A 17,525-nucleotide genomic window follows, 5' to 3' on the forward strand; every position below is an offset into this window, starting at 1 on the left:
TGTTTTTTAAGCGCTGATTTATCCTCTTTTTGAGTAGAGTCTCCATCATTTTAACTGCAACTGATGTCAAGCTAACTGGCCTGTAGTTACCAGCTTCTTCTCTATTGCCCTTCTTGTGGATAGGCACAACACTGGCCATTCTCCAATCCTCAGGAACATCTCCTGTTAACAGGGATTGGTTAAACAAATCAGTCAGGGAGGTAGCAATGACAGATCTGAGTTCTTTAAGAACTCTGGGGTGGATGCCATCTGGACCCATTGCCTTATTTATCTTTAATCATTCAAGTTCTTCTAAGACATCAGCTTCTAGTATCACTGGAGCTGAATCCGTACAGCTGGAAGCAATGCTATATCCCTCTATAGTATTATTTTGTAAGGTGTCTTAAGAAAACTGAACAGAAGTAGCTATTGAAATGGTCAGCAATCTCCTTATTCCCATTAATGCATGTATTATTCCCGGTACTAAGCTACGTGATGCCACAGTTTTTCTTCTTCCTATCACTAATATATCTGAAGAAGGTTTTATCCCCCTTCTTTACAGATTTGGCAATTTCTTCCTCTTTTGAGGCTTTAGCAGCATATATGATCTGTTTCACCTCCTTCTGTCTCATTTTATACACGTCTCTATCAGCTATACTTCCAGACTCTTTATACCTCCTATAGGCAGCCTTTTTTTCATTGACTATAGCCCTTACATCATTGCTAAACCATAGCGGTTTCTTCTTCCTTTTAGCTTTAGTTATTTGTCTTACATACAGTCCTGTGGCTTTTAAGATGGCCTTTTTTAATACAGTCCACTGGGTGCTCGCTCCTGCCATTTTATCCCTCCCCTTTAATTCATTATTTAAATATTCCCCCATTGCATTTAAATTTGTTTTTCTGAAATCCAATACTTTAGTTACAGTATAGGATTGCTCACAATCAGTTTTTACATCAAACCACAAACATAGGTGGTCACTGCAACCTAAATTTTCTCCCACCTTGACCTCTGAAACCCATTTGTAAAAACTAAATCTAGAATATTCTCCCCTCTAGTTGGTGTCTTAACCAGCTGTGCCAGAGCTGCTCCTGTAAGGCCTCTACTATATTCTTACTTGTGCATGTAAGGGCACTGGGGATATTCCAGTCAACATCAGGCATGTTGAAATCACCCATAACCACAATATCTCCCTTCACTGCCATTTGGGTAATTTCATCCACCATCTTGTTGTAACATTCCTCAGATTGCCCTGGAGGCCTATAGATCACCCTAATTCTAATGACAGAACCTTCTTTATTTTGCATGCAAATCCAGAGAGTCTCCAGATCTTTACATGTATTTTGAATTAGTGTTGGTTTTAGACTTTCTTTAACATAAATGGCTACTCCACCTCCCATTCTCTCTATTCTATCCTTCCTATACAGTGTATATCCTGGTATGGATATTTCCCATTCATTAGAATCCTTAAACCATGTCTCAGTTGTGGCAACCAGATCCAAATTATCTCTAGATATTATGGCCATTAACTCACAGAGCTTGTTGCTCAAGCTTCGAGCATTCGGGCACATTACCCGAAGAACATTATTTTCATTATTAGTTTGCCCCTTATCATCAACAACTACATCTATTTTATTTGCAGCTCCCTTTTCATAAGCTTCCAGAAACTGATTTATCCTCATTGGTCGGGGACAAAAATCATCCACATCAGTTACATCTCTGTCCCCTTTACCTAGTTTAAAGGCCTGTCCAAAAAAGTTCTGAATTCCTCACTGAGCACCTGGGTACCTCTGTATGATGGATGCAAACCATCCCTCTTAAACAACTCCCTATTAGACCACCTACTGACATCATGACTTACATAGCCAAAACCTTCAGCTTTACACCACTCCCTTAACCACACATTAAACTCTCTGATACAAGTTGTTTTATCCTCCTGGCCACAAACTGGTAACACCTCTGAGAAAGTCACTGAATCAGTTATTTTACCCCGCTCCACACTTAGACATTGAAAATCTCTTTTTACTACATTAACATTTCTCTGGGACAAATCATTTGTGCCAAGATGCACCACCACATCAACGTTATTACCTTTACTCACATTAATCATTAATATTGAAGAGTACTAGACCTATCCTGGTGATATCCATTAAGTACTACACATTGAATACCGTTGGTCAGACAGTTACAAATTCATCTGGTGGTGATGCTGTCTAACTCACATTTTTCTGTGTTATCAAGTAGTAACTTGTGGTCTACTTTATCAAATGCCTTACTAAATTCCAAGTAAATTATATCAACAGCATTTCTTCGGTGCACTAATTTTATCACTGTGTCAAATAATAGAATAAGATTTGTCTGGCATGATCTCTTTTTGACAAACCTATGTTGGCTTTTATTTATGACTTTGTTTGCATCTAGGTACTTGCATATTCATTGCTTGGTTATCATCTCAGGTATTGATGTTTCCTGGTTCCATTTTTTCCTTTTTGAAGATGGGAACTACATCAATCCTTTTCCAGGTTTCTGGTAGTTTCCCAATGTTCTAGGACTGTGATGGTGAACCTATGGCATGTGTGCCAGAAGTGGCACGTAAAGCCCTCTCTGGGGGCACCCAGATGGTCACCAGCTGGTCTTCACTGCAGTGGGAAAAAGCCTGAAAACAGCCAAAAACCAGGCCATTTTCTGGCCTTTTGGGGCCATTTTCAGGCTGTTTTGAGGCCATTTTAAAGCCATTTTCAGCTGTTTTGGTGCCATTTTTCAGGCCAAAAACAGCCTGAAAATGGTACAAAAACACTCTAAAAGCAGACTCCAGATGGGCCATTTTCTGGTCATTTTTGGGCCATTCCTGGAGCCAAAAATGGACTGAAAAATGACCTGAAATCAGCCTGAAAAACTGCCTGGAAATGGCCAAAAAATGGCGTGCATGCACCAGCCAGCTGGTCTTTGGGTTTCTGGCACTCTGGCGAGCACACCTACATGCACGGTCTGGTTTGGGCACCCAGTGCCGAAAAGGTTTGCCATCAGTGCTCTAGGATCTTTGAAAGATATGGTTCAGTATCTGCATTATAATGGGAAAATAGCTGAAAGAGCACAAAATGCTCACTATGCTTACATGGATACAAAGGAGCAGTTAATATGCAGTGGAAGTGCACATTGTGCTGTATAGCTGCAATAGACAAACCTAATAGTAAAATTGCTATGGAAATACCACTGTAATATGCATGCACTGAGGTAATCTTTTGAGGTATTTTATATTTTTATTTTTTATTTATTTGTCAAAAAATGAACAAGACAGCAGGTATTGGTGTAAACATAAACAAAAGCAAAGTAGGTACAAGTAAATTTGGACAATAGGATAGTAAGACAGGGACAGTAGGCACAATGGTGTGCTTATGTACATCCCTTACAGACCTCTTAGGAATGGGGTGAGGTCAACCGTAGACAGTTTAAGGTTAAACTTTTTGGGGTTTGAGGAAGAAGCCACAGACATTGACTAGAGATGTGCAAATGAGCAAATATAGATTTAGCCAATGCAACAACACACTTTCAGATGCCTTGTGTGAAATTGAACAAATAAGCATCTCTATTTTGGTTCTTTTACACATCCTATAATTTGTCCCTGCATGTCTGATCAAGACTGAAGATTTTTAATAATGTTTTTAAGACTTTCAAACCATGTCCTGACTGAACAGGGACATTGACCAAAACCTTACCGCTCAACTGGCCAAGAAGCATACTGGATTACTTTCCTTCTCCCCTCCCCTCTTGCAAAAGCACACAAACAGAGACATATTTCTCTTTCATTGCATCAATAATTATGTATCTTTCTTTACTTCTCTCTCCCTCTCTCTTTTTCTCCCTCTCTCTCTCCCTCCCCCTCTCTCAGCTTTTCTACCTTTCCAGAAGTTATATTTGCTTTACTCTACAATCATGAATCATTTCATTGCAAATTGAGATCAGATTCTAGACAGAGTGTTTCTGGAATTCATTCTGGTTAAGATTTTGCATTAGTGTTTGACCCAACTGATGCAGACAAATTGATTATATTCCCTAACTTGGTTTTTTATAAAGTGGAATACAACATATTTTGGGGGGAATGAATACATTTTATATGTGCTGACAATACTATTATATGAGAAATACATCTGTAGCAGAATAACTTGCTTCAAGGTAGTAGCTACCGTATTTTTCATAGTATAAGATGCAACCTTTTAAACCCCCCCCCCAAAAGAGGGTGAAAACTTGGGTGCGTCTTATACACTGAATGTAGCCTCACCCACCCATCCCCACGCCGGTCTCTTCCTGCCAGCAATTTACCTCCTTGCAACAAACAATAACAGAGCCTGCTTAGCACAAGCCACTGATTGTCTCACGACACTCAGCTAATTGATTGAAGTTGCCGGCAAGCTCTGCCTTCTGTTTTTGTACATCCCACTGTGCTAATTTCCCCCACAACTTTCTCCTCTCTTGAGCTCCATGAGTCTTTGCCTGCCGTTTTTGTCTTCCTCACTGTGCTCATTTCCCACACAACTTTGTCCTCTCTTGAGCTCCATGAGTCTTTGCCTCCCGTTTCTGTCCACTCCACTCTGCTCATTTCCCCCACACCTTTCTCCTCTCTTGAGCTCCATGGAAGGGAGGGCTTCTTTTCTCTGGGTCGCTGAGAGAGACTTCCTCACTCCTTGAAAGCCCCGTTTTGGCTTCTGCCAAAAAAAGAGAGACTAGGCCATGCTGTTTGGAAGGGGAGAGTTTGTCGCTGGGATTCAAAACAGTGCCAGCAAAAATGAAGAGAATCCCAGTGATGGGAGCCTCAGGGAAATTCCAGCAATACAATAACGGGCTTTGGCTGTCAACAGAAGTCCAGAGGCGGGGATTCCCAGCGAGGGGAGGTTCAGGGAAATCCCAGCAATGCAAGAACGGGCGCTTCGGCTGGCAACGGAAGTCCGGAGGTGGGGATTCCCAGCGAGGGGAGGCTCAGGGAAATCCCAGCAATGCAAGAACGGGCACTTCGGCTGGCAACGGAAGTCCGGAGGTGGGGATTCCCAGTGAGGGGAGGCTCAGGGAAATCCCAGCAATGCAAGAACGGGCGCTTCGGCTGGCAACGGAAGTCCAGAGGCGGGGATTCCCAGCGAGGGGAGGTTCAGGGAAATCCCAGCAATGCAAGAACGGGTGCTTCGGCTGGCAACGGAAGTCCGGAGGTGGGGATTCCCAGCGAGGGGAGGCTCAGGGAAATCCTAGTGCTTCGGAACATCCCAGCAGTGGCGTCTCAGGTTTGTAATATGAAAATAGTTTGGAAGAAAAGGCAAAAAAGTCTTAAATACCAGGTTTGTATCACGAAAAGTTCGTATGAAGAGGGGTTCGTATGACAAGGTGTCACTGTATTTTATAAGAAGTGGATGTATCCGTTATATATGCATTACTCCTTGGTAATAGATACTGTATATCTCCGCTGGGACTTCGAATTATAACCAAATACAACTAACGTTGCCTGAATCATCAGGACGAATAGAAGTAAAAACAGAAGCATTAATATATCCAAATGTACTAGATCTAGATAAAATTTTAAGATACAAGGAGATATTAGATGAACAAGAAAAGCTAAAAACAAGACGAATTACAAAAATCAAGAATTTAGATGGATTGTGACTCTATATGCAAATTCAGATGAGACATAAAAAAATGCAGAAAATTATGGGTTGTATAAGAAACCACAAGAGTTGGATAGAATGCTACAGAGGACAGATTAAAAGTTGATTAAAAAACTGTACAATTATATTGAGTTTTAAAATGGAGGGAGAAACAATAAAAGGAACAATGATAACATGGGCAAAAACTTTTGGTCATACCATAGAATTGGATAATTGGGAAAAACTATGGGGAAAAAATATAAATTGACAATGTGGGCAGCCCATAGAGAAAATTTATACAAAATGTTCTACCGATGGCACCACCAACCAGCAAGATAAACAAAATTGTTCCCACATAGATCATAGAATGCTAGAAGTGTAAACAAACACAGGGAACATACTATCAGATGTGGTGGACATGCCCATTGGCACAAAAATATTGGACAAGGATAAAACAATGGCTAGAGGAAATGCTGAAACAGCAAATAGAGTTAAACCCGGGGTTATTCCTTCTAAGTATATTAACGGAAGTATAATAAAACAACTCAATATTAAATGCTGCATATAATAATGGCAGCAAACATTATATATGCTCAAAGTTGGAAAAATGGAAATGATAATAAAGAAAATATTCGATTGTGCTGAAATGGACAGGCTGACAATGGAAATTAAAGACAAAGGGGAAACAGAAAACAGTACTATGCACTTTGGAATGCATGGTACAAATGGTTAGTTTCTAGAAACAGATTAGAAAATTAAGAATGAAAGAATTAGAAATAAGTATAGAGTAAGATTATATATGTATTAGTATATTATGGTAAAATGTAATTAAAATGTATGTGTAAAAAACTTAGGATATATACCATTACAGAGCTGTTGTAAAGATGAAATTGTAATATAAAAAGAAGAAAATTGTCTAATAAAATCTATTAAAAAAAGAAAAGAAATAAAATATTTTTCTTTTCGCTGATACAATGTACATATTGTATTTATAGCATGCATAGCAACAACAAAGCAAATTACAGGAGGGAAGGAAGGGAGTGGGCCTGTGACATGGGCAATGAGCAAACTGAGCAGCATTATATAAAATCAATACATATATACACTGGCTCATACCCCAAACAAAAATGTATATAATAATAAGTTAATTAGATTTTAACTAGGGATACTATGTATGTGATGCAGAAATTGAGATGAGCATTGAATGGCAGCAAATATTAATAATTTTCTATATTGCTTTTTTGCTCTCTAAGTTCATCACATTTTTGCCCAAGTATGGTAGGTTAATTTAGAGTGCTATAATAAGAAAAAATTCAAAATAACCTTTAATATAGTTTGCAGCTTATAAAAAATTAAATGATGAATCAAATAAACTAAAAGAAGACAGCAATATCTAAAATTCAAAATGAATTGTTGAAAGCAAATTAGAACAAAATGTTCTGATTTTGAAGTTCGTGCCAAGATTGTATATAAAATTATAATTAAATGTTTTTTTAAGGCATACTTTACTAATAATTTCAAAGAATTGATCTCTAGGGATGTTTTCTGCCTTCATGTTATCACTATTTACCTCTTTGTTTATTGAGGCCATAGTTCAGGAAAGAGAAACTGGAAAGGAAAAGAAGAAAATAACATGGCTTTTGCAATGTTTGTAGTGATACCCATATTTTTTATTTTGTTGTACAGTATTTAGGAAACAACATGGTAACTTTACTTTTGTTATTGCAGACAGTGGTCCTTCCAGACATACCGTTAATAATATGTTAAAATATTTTCTGGTTACTAGACCAAATGTAGGGCATGTATAGCCCTAATATGTGGGGAGACAATTATGTATAACATATGGCCCAGAGGATTCTAATTTGACATCTTTCAATAATGCATGATCCCAGTGCTATGTAATTAGATATTATAAATATTTCTAACATTTTGCAATTTCTGAAAGATTATTCTAGAGTAAATGTTTATGTGTCATGATATTGTGATTTCTAAGAATTGTATAATCTTGTCTAAGAATTGTAATAAATCAATATTTGGGACATGTGGTAGAGGAAGGTTTCTAAAGTCATTGTGAGCATTTATTTATGCTCACAAAATTTATATTTATAAATTTATATATCACAACTCCCAAAAGTGGAAGCCTTACAATTCTATATAGTTTCTCTTTGCATACTACAAAATTATTTATGATATATAGAAAATTTAGTAACTTCATTCTGTGTTTGTTTTAGTGAATCAAAGAGGGTGGAATTGGAAAGAAGAATGCTTGAATACAGCACATCTGATACTTCCAGGTAAGCATTTAAAATCAACATGTAGTTCTATTAGTTTTACTATGTATTATTATGTAATGCATAGTATGGAAATATTGCTGTTTAAAATAGTATTTAACAATATGATTCATTACAATGCTGATTGGCATATATAGTTTATTTTATTTATTTATTTATTTATTTGTTTGTTTGTTCATTCATTCATTCATTCATTCATTCATTCATTTATTTATTTATTTATTTATTTATTTATTTATCCAATACACAATACACATTGAAGAGAATAGACCTTTTTGTAATATATATAAAGAAAAGGATAGAAGAAAAGATATAAAAATAGAGGAGAAGATATATGAAAAGAAGAAAAAATATATGAGATAAGGAGACACAATTGGACAGGGAACGGAAGGCACACTAGTGCACTTATGCACGCCCCTTACTGACCCCTTAGGAACCTGGAGAGATCAATCGTGTATAGTTAGTAGTTAGACTTTAATGGATGCATTTTATGGATTGAAAATTGGAATGGGGAACATGAGTGGAGAGAAGGCACCTAAGGAAAGCAAAACCTAAATCTAGGTCACCACAGATAAAAATAGAGCAGATAATGTAGAAAAATAGTAATATAAATACATGTCATCCATCATGTTTAAAATTAATTGTATGGAAAGGCGAAAAAAATGCAGTTCAGCTATTCAGAAGAAAGCATGTCTCATGTTATCATATTGGACCTTTAAATCTGGGTACAATTCAAGATGCTGGTTGTCACCTTTAAAACCCCATATATGGCTTGGAACTAGCTTACCTTAAAGAACGTCTTTTTCCAAGAGTTTCTGATCTAGATTGGACATGCTGCAGATTATGTCAGCTAAAGTATTGGCTGGTAGGAACTAGAAAACAACTGCAGCTCCTGCCTTATGGAATATTCTCCCCTCAGAGATTAGAATGGAGCCAACCCTGTTGACATTACACAAAGATTTCAAAACTTGGCTATGTACCTGGGCCATGTACCTAGGGCTTGGAAGGTGTTAAGGGTCCTGCTTTTTGGCTTTACTATTAGCTGATTAATCATCATAACTGCTATTTAAATTTAAATAAATAAGTAGAAATAAGTAAATTTGTACATTTAAAGTAAAAAGGAATCCCTCCCCCCCCCCCACTGATTACGATTCGTTTTTATAGTTCCATCTACCATTAACTTTAAATATTCTTTTGATAATCCTGTGTTTATTTAAAAAATGGTTCTCTTTACAAAAACAAGCTAGTACAGTTTATGGTTGATTTTTTGTTTCTCTGTAGAACTGAATTGAAATACACAAATCTAAAAAAATATTTAAATGAAATATGTGAACGGCAGAAGAAATCTCTGCTCCGAAACCAAGATTTATTAAAAGAATTTGATTGCCTTGAAGCTCACATTAATAACTTTGCTTCAAGATCAGAGTCCCTTCAAAAACTAAAGGTATGTTGTGTTCTATTGTAATAAATAACAGTAACTTTGAAGGAGCCCAACTTGCCTATTCAGGAAATCTTATGTGACATAAATTGATAAATAAGGATAGCAGTAGGCTATTTTTATTTTTTTTAAGCTTTGGAAATGAGATGGTGCTAGAGAGCTTTAGGCTCCTGCATATCTATTGCAAAATTATTCATCTACCTTAACTTTAATTGTTAAATGTGCAATTTGATTGTGGTATCAGTGAAACAGGACCTAAAAGTATATACTGAAAATACTTCTTGGCATTTCATTTTATTTCAAATTCTTATGATTCTTTGCTACTCCATATGCAGCATGTAATTTTTAATAGCTATTAAATCATTGTGAAATGCTCACTATGTTTTAGAAGAAGGTCTTATATTGAATTTACTGCATTATCACCTTCGATGCCTTTTGCCAAATACAGTGAACCCTCGAGTTTCGCGTCCTCGAGCATCGCGAAAGGGCTATATCGCTAGTTTTCAACCCAGAAGTAAACTCCACCATCTGCGCATGCGTGCCCTTCCACGCATGCGTAGATGGTGGAGTTTCCCCGCCGGGCAGAGGCTTCCCTGGGTCTTCCCCCTCTTGCCCCGGTACGACCCCAGCGGCGGCGCGAGCAACGGCGTGGGCTGGCGGGCCACACGCGCGCGGAAACCCCAGCTCCGCTTCCCAGCTGGGAAGCGGAGCCGGCAACAGCGTGGGCGGGCGGGCAGGCGGCGCGCGCGAGCTTGGGGACACCCCAACTCCGCTTCCCAGCTGGGAAGCGGAGCTAGGGTGTCCCCACGCCCGCGCGCGTTGCTGGGGAAAGGGCGCGCGCTTAGGGACACCCTAGCTCCGCTTCCCAGCTGGGAAGCGGAGCTAGGGTGTCCCCACGCGCGCGCGCGTTGCTGGGGAAAGCGCGCGCGCTTGGGGACACCCCACCTCCGCTTCCCAGCTGGGAAGCGGAGCTAGGGTGTCCCCAAGCGCGCGCGCACCCCAGGCGCGAGCAACGGGGTGGGCGGGCGAAGGGCGGGCGGCAGTGGAAGTAAAAACACCATCTGCGCACGCGCAGATGGTGTTTTCACTTCCGCACCGGTACTTCGCGAAAAATCGATCATCGCTTGGGGTCCTGGAACGGAACCCTCGCGATGATCGAGGGACCACTGTATACACATTTTAATTCAAAATTCTTATACACTTTGAATCTAGGGAAAATCAATTATGTACATACTAACTAAAACAAATAATTTTGTTTCAAACTGGAGAAGCAATTAACATTAATTTAGTTTAGAAAAAGTTCTAAAACTTTTTGTGTAGTTTTAGATAATTATTATATAAAAGAGTGTAAATACCGGTATGTACAGTTTGGCTATGGCTATGTATTTAGAAGATATGAAAACTAATGAAAAATCTGAAAATCTAGTTGATTTTAAATAAAATGGAAGAATTTACATTACTTTAGCTTTGAAACCATGTTATATACTTTATTTATCTAAATGTAAGCTTAGTTATTTTTCAAATAAATTAACTTTAAAATTGAAGAGTTATTTAAATTTGTGCGAATACGGTAACAGAGGCATATGGATTTTGTCCTGTAAAATCTTCCTTTTTTCTGGTTAATCATCTCATATTAATAATATCTTACATTTTAGGGTAAATACAATATTCAATATGATTAAAATTAATGTACTGTATATAGAATATTTAAATGAGAATGTTATTTAGAATGCTTTTAAATAAGTTAATTTTTATACAGTATACTACATATTACTACATCAAAACAATCCAATCATATAAAATACTTAATTTAAAGGAAAAAGTAAGACATATGCTTAATTGGTTTCCACTGAAATCAGTGACACATCTGTTTAACTTTGGCTACATCGCAACCTGAATGCTTAACGATTATTTATAATCTCTCCATATACTAGGCAGAGTATGAAAAAGACATTAAAAATAGGCTGTTAGTTGAGAAAAAAGATACATTAAAACGAGAAATGAGAGATGCTACTGAACATCAGGTATGTAAAAATTCTTAAGGCATGTAAAACAATTTTTCTCATTTTATTTTTTAGTTCTTTTTAGTTTCTATTCGTTATTTTTTCTTGTTCTTTATTTTCCAATCATTTTAACGGGAAAATTCAGGCATGTTTAGATTTCTTTTTGAATCAGTGGAATAGAAGGTACTGATTGGATTGTAGACATATCTTAATTGAGAAGGTTTTTGCATTATTTTAAAAAATTGGTTGTAAAGCTTATAAGCCATTTAAACAATATGATTTTAGGTAAGAAGCAAAGTCATTGTGAAATTAATAAACAGGAATTGAAACCCTCACTTCCTAGTACTATTCATCTAGCATTCTTAAGTTCTAGACTCAAAATAGTGTGGCAAAGTCTTGTAAATTTTAATTGAAATATGTTGAATTTATAATTTCATACATTTTGACCTTTCTTTTCCCTCTAAAAAGCAAAGATTGCATAGCTAAACCATGGACAAAGCCGACAAGTAATACTCAAATATATTCTGCTATATATCTGTGGTAATGCAGCCTTCTAATCCCCCCTCCTATCTCCATATAAATGATACAGTTCAAGACCAGAACTGTTTTTCTTCCCTAAAAGCAGGAAAGCTCTTTTAGATGAAATGACTAAAAACATCTTGTAATAACTTGGAGCATGCTGGCAAGAGTAGTCACTTGTGACTATATGTGAAACCCCCTCAGCTAGTCGATATTGTAATAAGCCAAAATGGGTAGCATCACTCCATTATTCAGAAAAGCCAACAGCATGCTTGTCCCTTAGGCTACAACATTCATTAAGGAAAGCTTACTGGACTGAAAGCTGGAAACAGATGATAACAGGATATGATTTTCATATTTAATGCATTCCTTGGAAGAGTATGTGTGCTGCAGATTGATAGAAGAATCAACTGCTACTTTACTGAAAGACTTTCTAGTTTGCCCTATAGCTACCGATGGAATCATTCAGCCAAGAAATTAACTTTTCCTCCTTTTACCTGCTTTATGTATCAGCTAAGCAGGCTGTCTTGCTGCCAGTAAATGTTATTATGCATTTAACTGTTTGGTATTTAAGACTCTTATCAGGAAAGAAACAGAGGCAACACTATTTCATGTGTGTATATGTGTGTGTGAGGGGGAGATGTGTTTAATAGTGGCAGGAAGGTTTTCTTCATTGCATTAGCAGTTGTTAATCTGAGGTTATAGATTTCTTTTTTCCTGGCTGTAGATTAAAAAGGTGTTGAAACCTTGAATTTAGACCATTCTTCCTTATATACAGAGCAAAGAGCTTTACCAACCTTGACCTAGATAAGTAGACTTGTATAATATAGACATTCATTTTGTTCATATATTTATGAAACAATAGGGATAGAATTGTAAAATACTAATTTTTCCTCGGTCCATTTTTATAGTGACACCTAAAATATTTATTTGAATGGTTTTTATTTTAAATATTTTACATTAGATATCCAAAAGCCATACAGTACTTTACAATTATTATAGTATTATACTGCAAATTGTTTGTGATCTTTCACTGTACATTTTAAATTTATTAATCCTCTGTAAGAGGGTGATAGTTTTTACAAATGTGGTTAGGATTCAAACGACAGCATACAGAAACAAAAGCATTTCTGTAAGCATAGGTGGATAGAATTTGATCATTTTTCCTCTGCAGCTTGTATTTTAGTCACTTGGCAGAGCTGTTTACATATTAGGACTCTGCAAGATCCCTATCATGTGTGTTGAAGCTGCTTTTTATTTTTAAATGCAATCAGAACTCAAAGTTAATAGAATGCAAGATCACAAACAAAACTACACATGTATATCAAAACTAAACAAATCAACCAAATTAGTGCTGATGTGTTTTCATTTTAAATCCACCTGAAGGTCAACATAAGCAAGACACTAAAGTTGAAGTTAACAAGACTATCCAAGGATCAGGAAGATCTATTAAATGTATACAGGTAGCTGTCAACTTAAAGTGGTCACTCAGTGACCGTTGAAGTTAAAATAGACTTCCCCCTGCTCCTAAGGTACTAACAATCCAATTCCAAAGTTCTGTTGGCTCCTCCCTCCTTCCCCTCATTGTTACATGACCACAGGCACTTGGCATTTCAGACATTTGGCAACCACAGCATTTTGTGATCATGTGACCACAATTTATGACATTTTTGTTGGCAACAGTGATTAGTTCCACTTTTCCGCAAAAAAAGAAGTGAACAGTGAGTTTGCTAAACATTTGTATTTGTTTAACAACTGTAGCAAAAAAAATTGGTTGGTCATGACTTATGACTATAACAGGCAGTCTCATTTATTTATTTATTTGTTTGTTTATTTATTTATTTATTTATTAGATTTGTATGCCTCCCCTCTCCGTAGACTAGGTGCGGCTCACAGCATACAATAAGACAATTCATAACAAATCTAATAAATTTTAAAAACATTTAAAAAAACCATTATTAAACCAGTCCTACACACAGTCACACCATACATAAATTATATAGGCCCGGGGGAGGGAGGGAGAATGCCTCAATTCCCCCATGCCTGATGGCAGAGGTGAGTTTTAAGGAGTTTACGGGAAGGCAAGGAGGGTGGGAGCAGTTCTAATCTCTGGGGGGAGCTGGTTCCAGAGGGTCTGGGCCACCACAGAGAAGGCTCTTCCCCTGGGACCCGCCAGACGACATTGTTTAGTCGACAGGACCCAGAGAAGGCCAACTCTGTGGAAACTAATCGGTCGCTGGGATTTGTGCGGCAGAAGGCGGTCCCGGAGATATTCTGGTCCGATGCCATGAAGGGCTTTATAGGTCATAACCAACACTTTGAATTGTGTCTGGAAGTTGATCGGCAACCAATGCAGACTGCGGAGTGTTGGAGTGACATGGGCATACCTGGGGAAGCCCATGATTGCTCTCGCAGCTGCATTCTGCACGATCTGAAGTTTCTGAACACTTTTCAAGGGTAGCCCCATGTAGAGAGCATTACAGTAGTCGAATCTTGAGGTGATGAGAGCAGTGAGTCCCAGTCCAGATAGGGCCGCAACTGGTGCACCAGGCGAACCTGGGCAAACGTCCCCCTCGCCACAGCTGAAAGATGTTTCTCTAATGTGAGCTGTGGATCGAGGAAGACACCCAAGTTGCGGACCCTCTCTGAGGGGGTCAATAATTCCCCCCCCCAGGGTTATGGACGGACAGATGGAATTGTCCTTGGGAGGCAGAACCCACAGCCACTCCGTCTTATCCGGGTTGAGTTTGAGTCTGTTGACATCCATCCAGACCCCAACAGCCTCCATTAAGCTTGTATATCAAAAATTACCTATATGGATTTCCAGAACACTTGTCTAATGCAGCTGGTTGGTTGGATGTGAACAAGCAGTGCCAATATTAGATAGAGTTCCAATGTACAATGGCCTCCTGGGGGATGAGGTACTGTAGTAGCATTTGTATAGCCATATTAAAGCTGACAACAGTCATAGAGCCGAGGTGGCACGGCAGGTAGAGTCCAGTACTGCAGGCCACTAAAGCTGACTAAAGCAGGTCAGCGGTTCAGATCTCACCGGCTCAAAGTTGACTCAGCCTTCCATCCTTCCAAGGTGGGTAAATGAGGACCCGGATTGTGGGGGCAATAGGCTGGCTCTGTTAAAAAGTGCTATTGCTAACATATTGTAAGCTGCCCTGAGTCTAAGGAGAAGGGTGGAATTTTTTAAAAAATCGAATAAATGAAATAAATAAATAAATGGTGCCAAAGGGGTGATCTTTATATTGGTTTCCATCCTGCCAAAACCATCCCACTCATTTGCTGTTTGGAGGCAACGCAGCTAATACTGATAAGCAATGGATGATAACTGCTATATGCTCATTGTTTCCATTGTTTGTGATCTTGAAGCTATAAAATTTAGCCACTCTGATAGCAACTTCTCAGTGCAATGCATCATAGTTATACTCTCCTCATGTAAGTAACTAAAGTTGTTCATTCTGAACCAGTACCTTTTTGTGTGTAACTACTGCATCAGTTCAAGGTGAAAAGAGATAAAAGACATGAATCCATCTTCAAGTAAGCCGTGTGTCTGGAATGTAGTGCATGCTTATTGGGGTCCTGTTGCTAATAGGAATTTGAGCATTTTCCATGCAAACCTGGTTGCTGAAGATATAACAATTTTGCAGTGGAAGAAAGTATCTATAAGAGGTGCCAGAACTGAGCAATGCTACTTTTCCTTCATGGTTATGTAAATAAAACCTAGGCAATAGTATGCCTTTGAGGTTTTGTGTTTGCATTCCAGTTTTGTTTCACCCACTAAGGCAGTATCTTATTCTGCTTAAGGTACCCTAATACTAGTCAGCTGGAGAGCTTGCATACTGCAGTTAAGGACACTCGAGTGATGGTTCCACATCTCTTGATCAATAAACCCTTGTCTTCTCTCTCTGTCCTCTCAACTGTCCCTCTCTAGATCATGAGGCTGGGAAGAGAGGATTAAGCCATGAAAGTGAAGCTTGATTTAAAATGAAAACAGTCTAATAATATATGTGCATGTAGGTCATGTACCCCAGCAGCCGATTAGGTCCAACAAAGTCGGCCTTCTCCAGGTCTCGTCGGCCAGACAATGTTATCTGGCGGGACCTAAGGGAAGAGCCTTCTCTGTGGCGGCCACGGCCCTTTGGAATGAATTCCCTCTGGAGCAATGTACCACCCCCTCCCTCCAGTTCTTCACAAAGTTTTGAAGACCCATCTTTTCCAGCGGGCATGGGGGCCATGAGTATCGAGATCAATTCCGGCTGTAGCCATGAGTGATTGATTAGGTGAACGTGGATGCTTGTGTTGGGATGAATAGGGTTTTTTAATTTTTTCAGTTTTTTCATAGTAATTTTTAATATTAGATTTCTATACATGTATATTGTACTGTATTTGTTATGTTGTACACTGCCCTGAGTTGTTTGAGAAGGGCGGCCCCTCTCCGAAGACTCGGGGTGGCTCACAACAACATAAAACAGTATACAAATCCAATTTTAAAGAATACAATTTAAACCCTTATAATAAAATGATCACACAATCCAATCAAACCATACACCAACCTTGATAATTAGGGTGTGTGTTAATTTCCCCATGCCTGGTGGCAAAGATGAGTTTTTAATAACTTACAAAAAGTGAGGAGGATGGGGGCAGTCCTAATCTCTGGGGGGAGTTGGTTCCAGAGGGCCGGGGCCGCCACAGAGAAGGCTCTTCACCTGGATCCCACCAGACGACATTGTTTTGTCGACGGGACCCGGAGAACGCCAACTCTGTGGGACCTAATCGGCCACTGGGATTTGTGCGGCAGAAGGTGGTCTCGGAGGTATTCTGGTTCAATGCCATGTAGGGCTTTATAGGTGATAACCAAAACTTTGAATTGTGACCAGAAATTGATCGGCAGCCAGTGCAGGCCGTGGAGTGTTGATGAGACATGGGGATAATGTGGAAGGCCCATGATTGCTCTCGCGGCTGCATTCTGCACAATCTGAAGTTTTTGAACACTCTTCAAAGGTAGCCCCATGTAGAGAGTGTTGCAGTAGTTGAACCTCGGGGTGATGAGGGCATGAGTGACTGAGCAGTGACTCCCGGTCCAAATAGGGCCGCAACTGGTGCACCAGGCGAACCTGGGTAAACGCCCTCCTCGCCACAGCTGAAAGATAGTGCTCTAATGTTATCTGTGGATTGAGGAGGACGCCTAAGTTGCACACCCTCTCTGAGGGGGTCAATAATTCCCCCCCCGGGTGATGGAGGGACAGATGGAATTGTCCTTGGGAGTCAAAACCCACAGCCACTCCGTCTTGTCAGGGTTGAGCTTGAGCCTGTTGACACCCATCCAGACCCCAATAGCCTCCAGGCACATCACTTCCACTGCTTCACTGACTGGACATGGGGTGGAGATGTACAGCTGGGTATCATCAACGTACTGATGATACCTCACCCCATGCCCTTGGATGATCTCACCCAGCGGTTTCATGTAGATATTGAATAGCAGGGGGAAGAGGACCAACCCCTGAGGCACCCCACAAGTGAGTAACCTAGAGGTCGACCTCTGACCCCCCACCAACACCAACTGCGACTGACCAGAAAGGTAGGAGGAGAACCACTGCAGAGCAGTGTGTCCCACTCCCAACCCCTCCAGTCGGCACAGAAGAATACCATGGTCAAAGG

General features: G+C 39.3%; 1 protein-coding gene across 2 annotated transcripts in view; it reads left to right on the forward strand.

Annotated features, from left to right (window-relative positions):
- Positions 1-17,525, forward strand: part of KIZ (kizuna centrosomal protein) — a 96,779-nt gene that overhangs the window by 11,573 nt on the left and 67,681 nt on the right. For both annotated transcript variants that reach the window (XR_011558660.1, XM_070747000.1), the window contains exons 2-4: positions 7,836-7,898; positions 9,177-9,339; positions 11,268-11,357. Coding sequence is in view for 1 of the 2 variants with exons in the window: in XM_070747000.1 (XP_070603101.1) it covers positions 7,836-7,898; positions 9,177-9,339; positions 11,268-11,357 (316 nt within the window). In the remaining variant the exon portion in view is untranslated. The remainder of the gene's footprint in view (positions 1-7,835; positions 7,899-9,176; positions 9,340-11,267; positions 11,358-17,525) is intronic.

This window comes from Erythrolamprus reginae, chromosome 3 (genome assembly GCF_031021105.1).
Source record: "Erythrolamprus reginae isolate rEryReg1 chromosome 3, rEryReg1.hap1, whole genome shotgun sequence".
NCBI classification, from domain to species: Eukaryota; Metazoa; Chordata; class Lepidosauria; order Squamata; family Dipsadidae; genus Erythrolamprus; species Erythrolamprus reginae.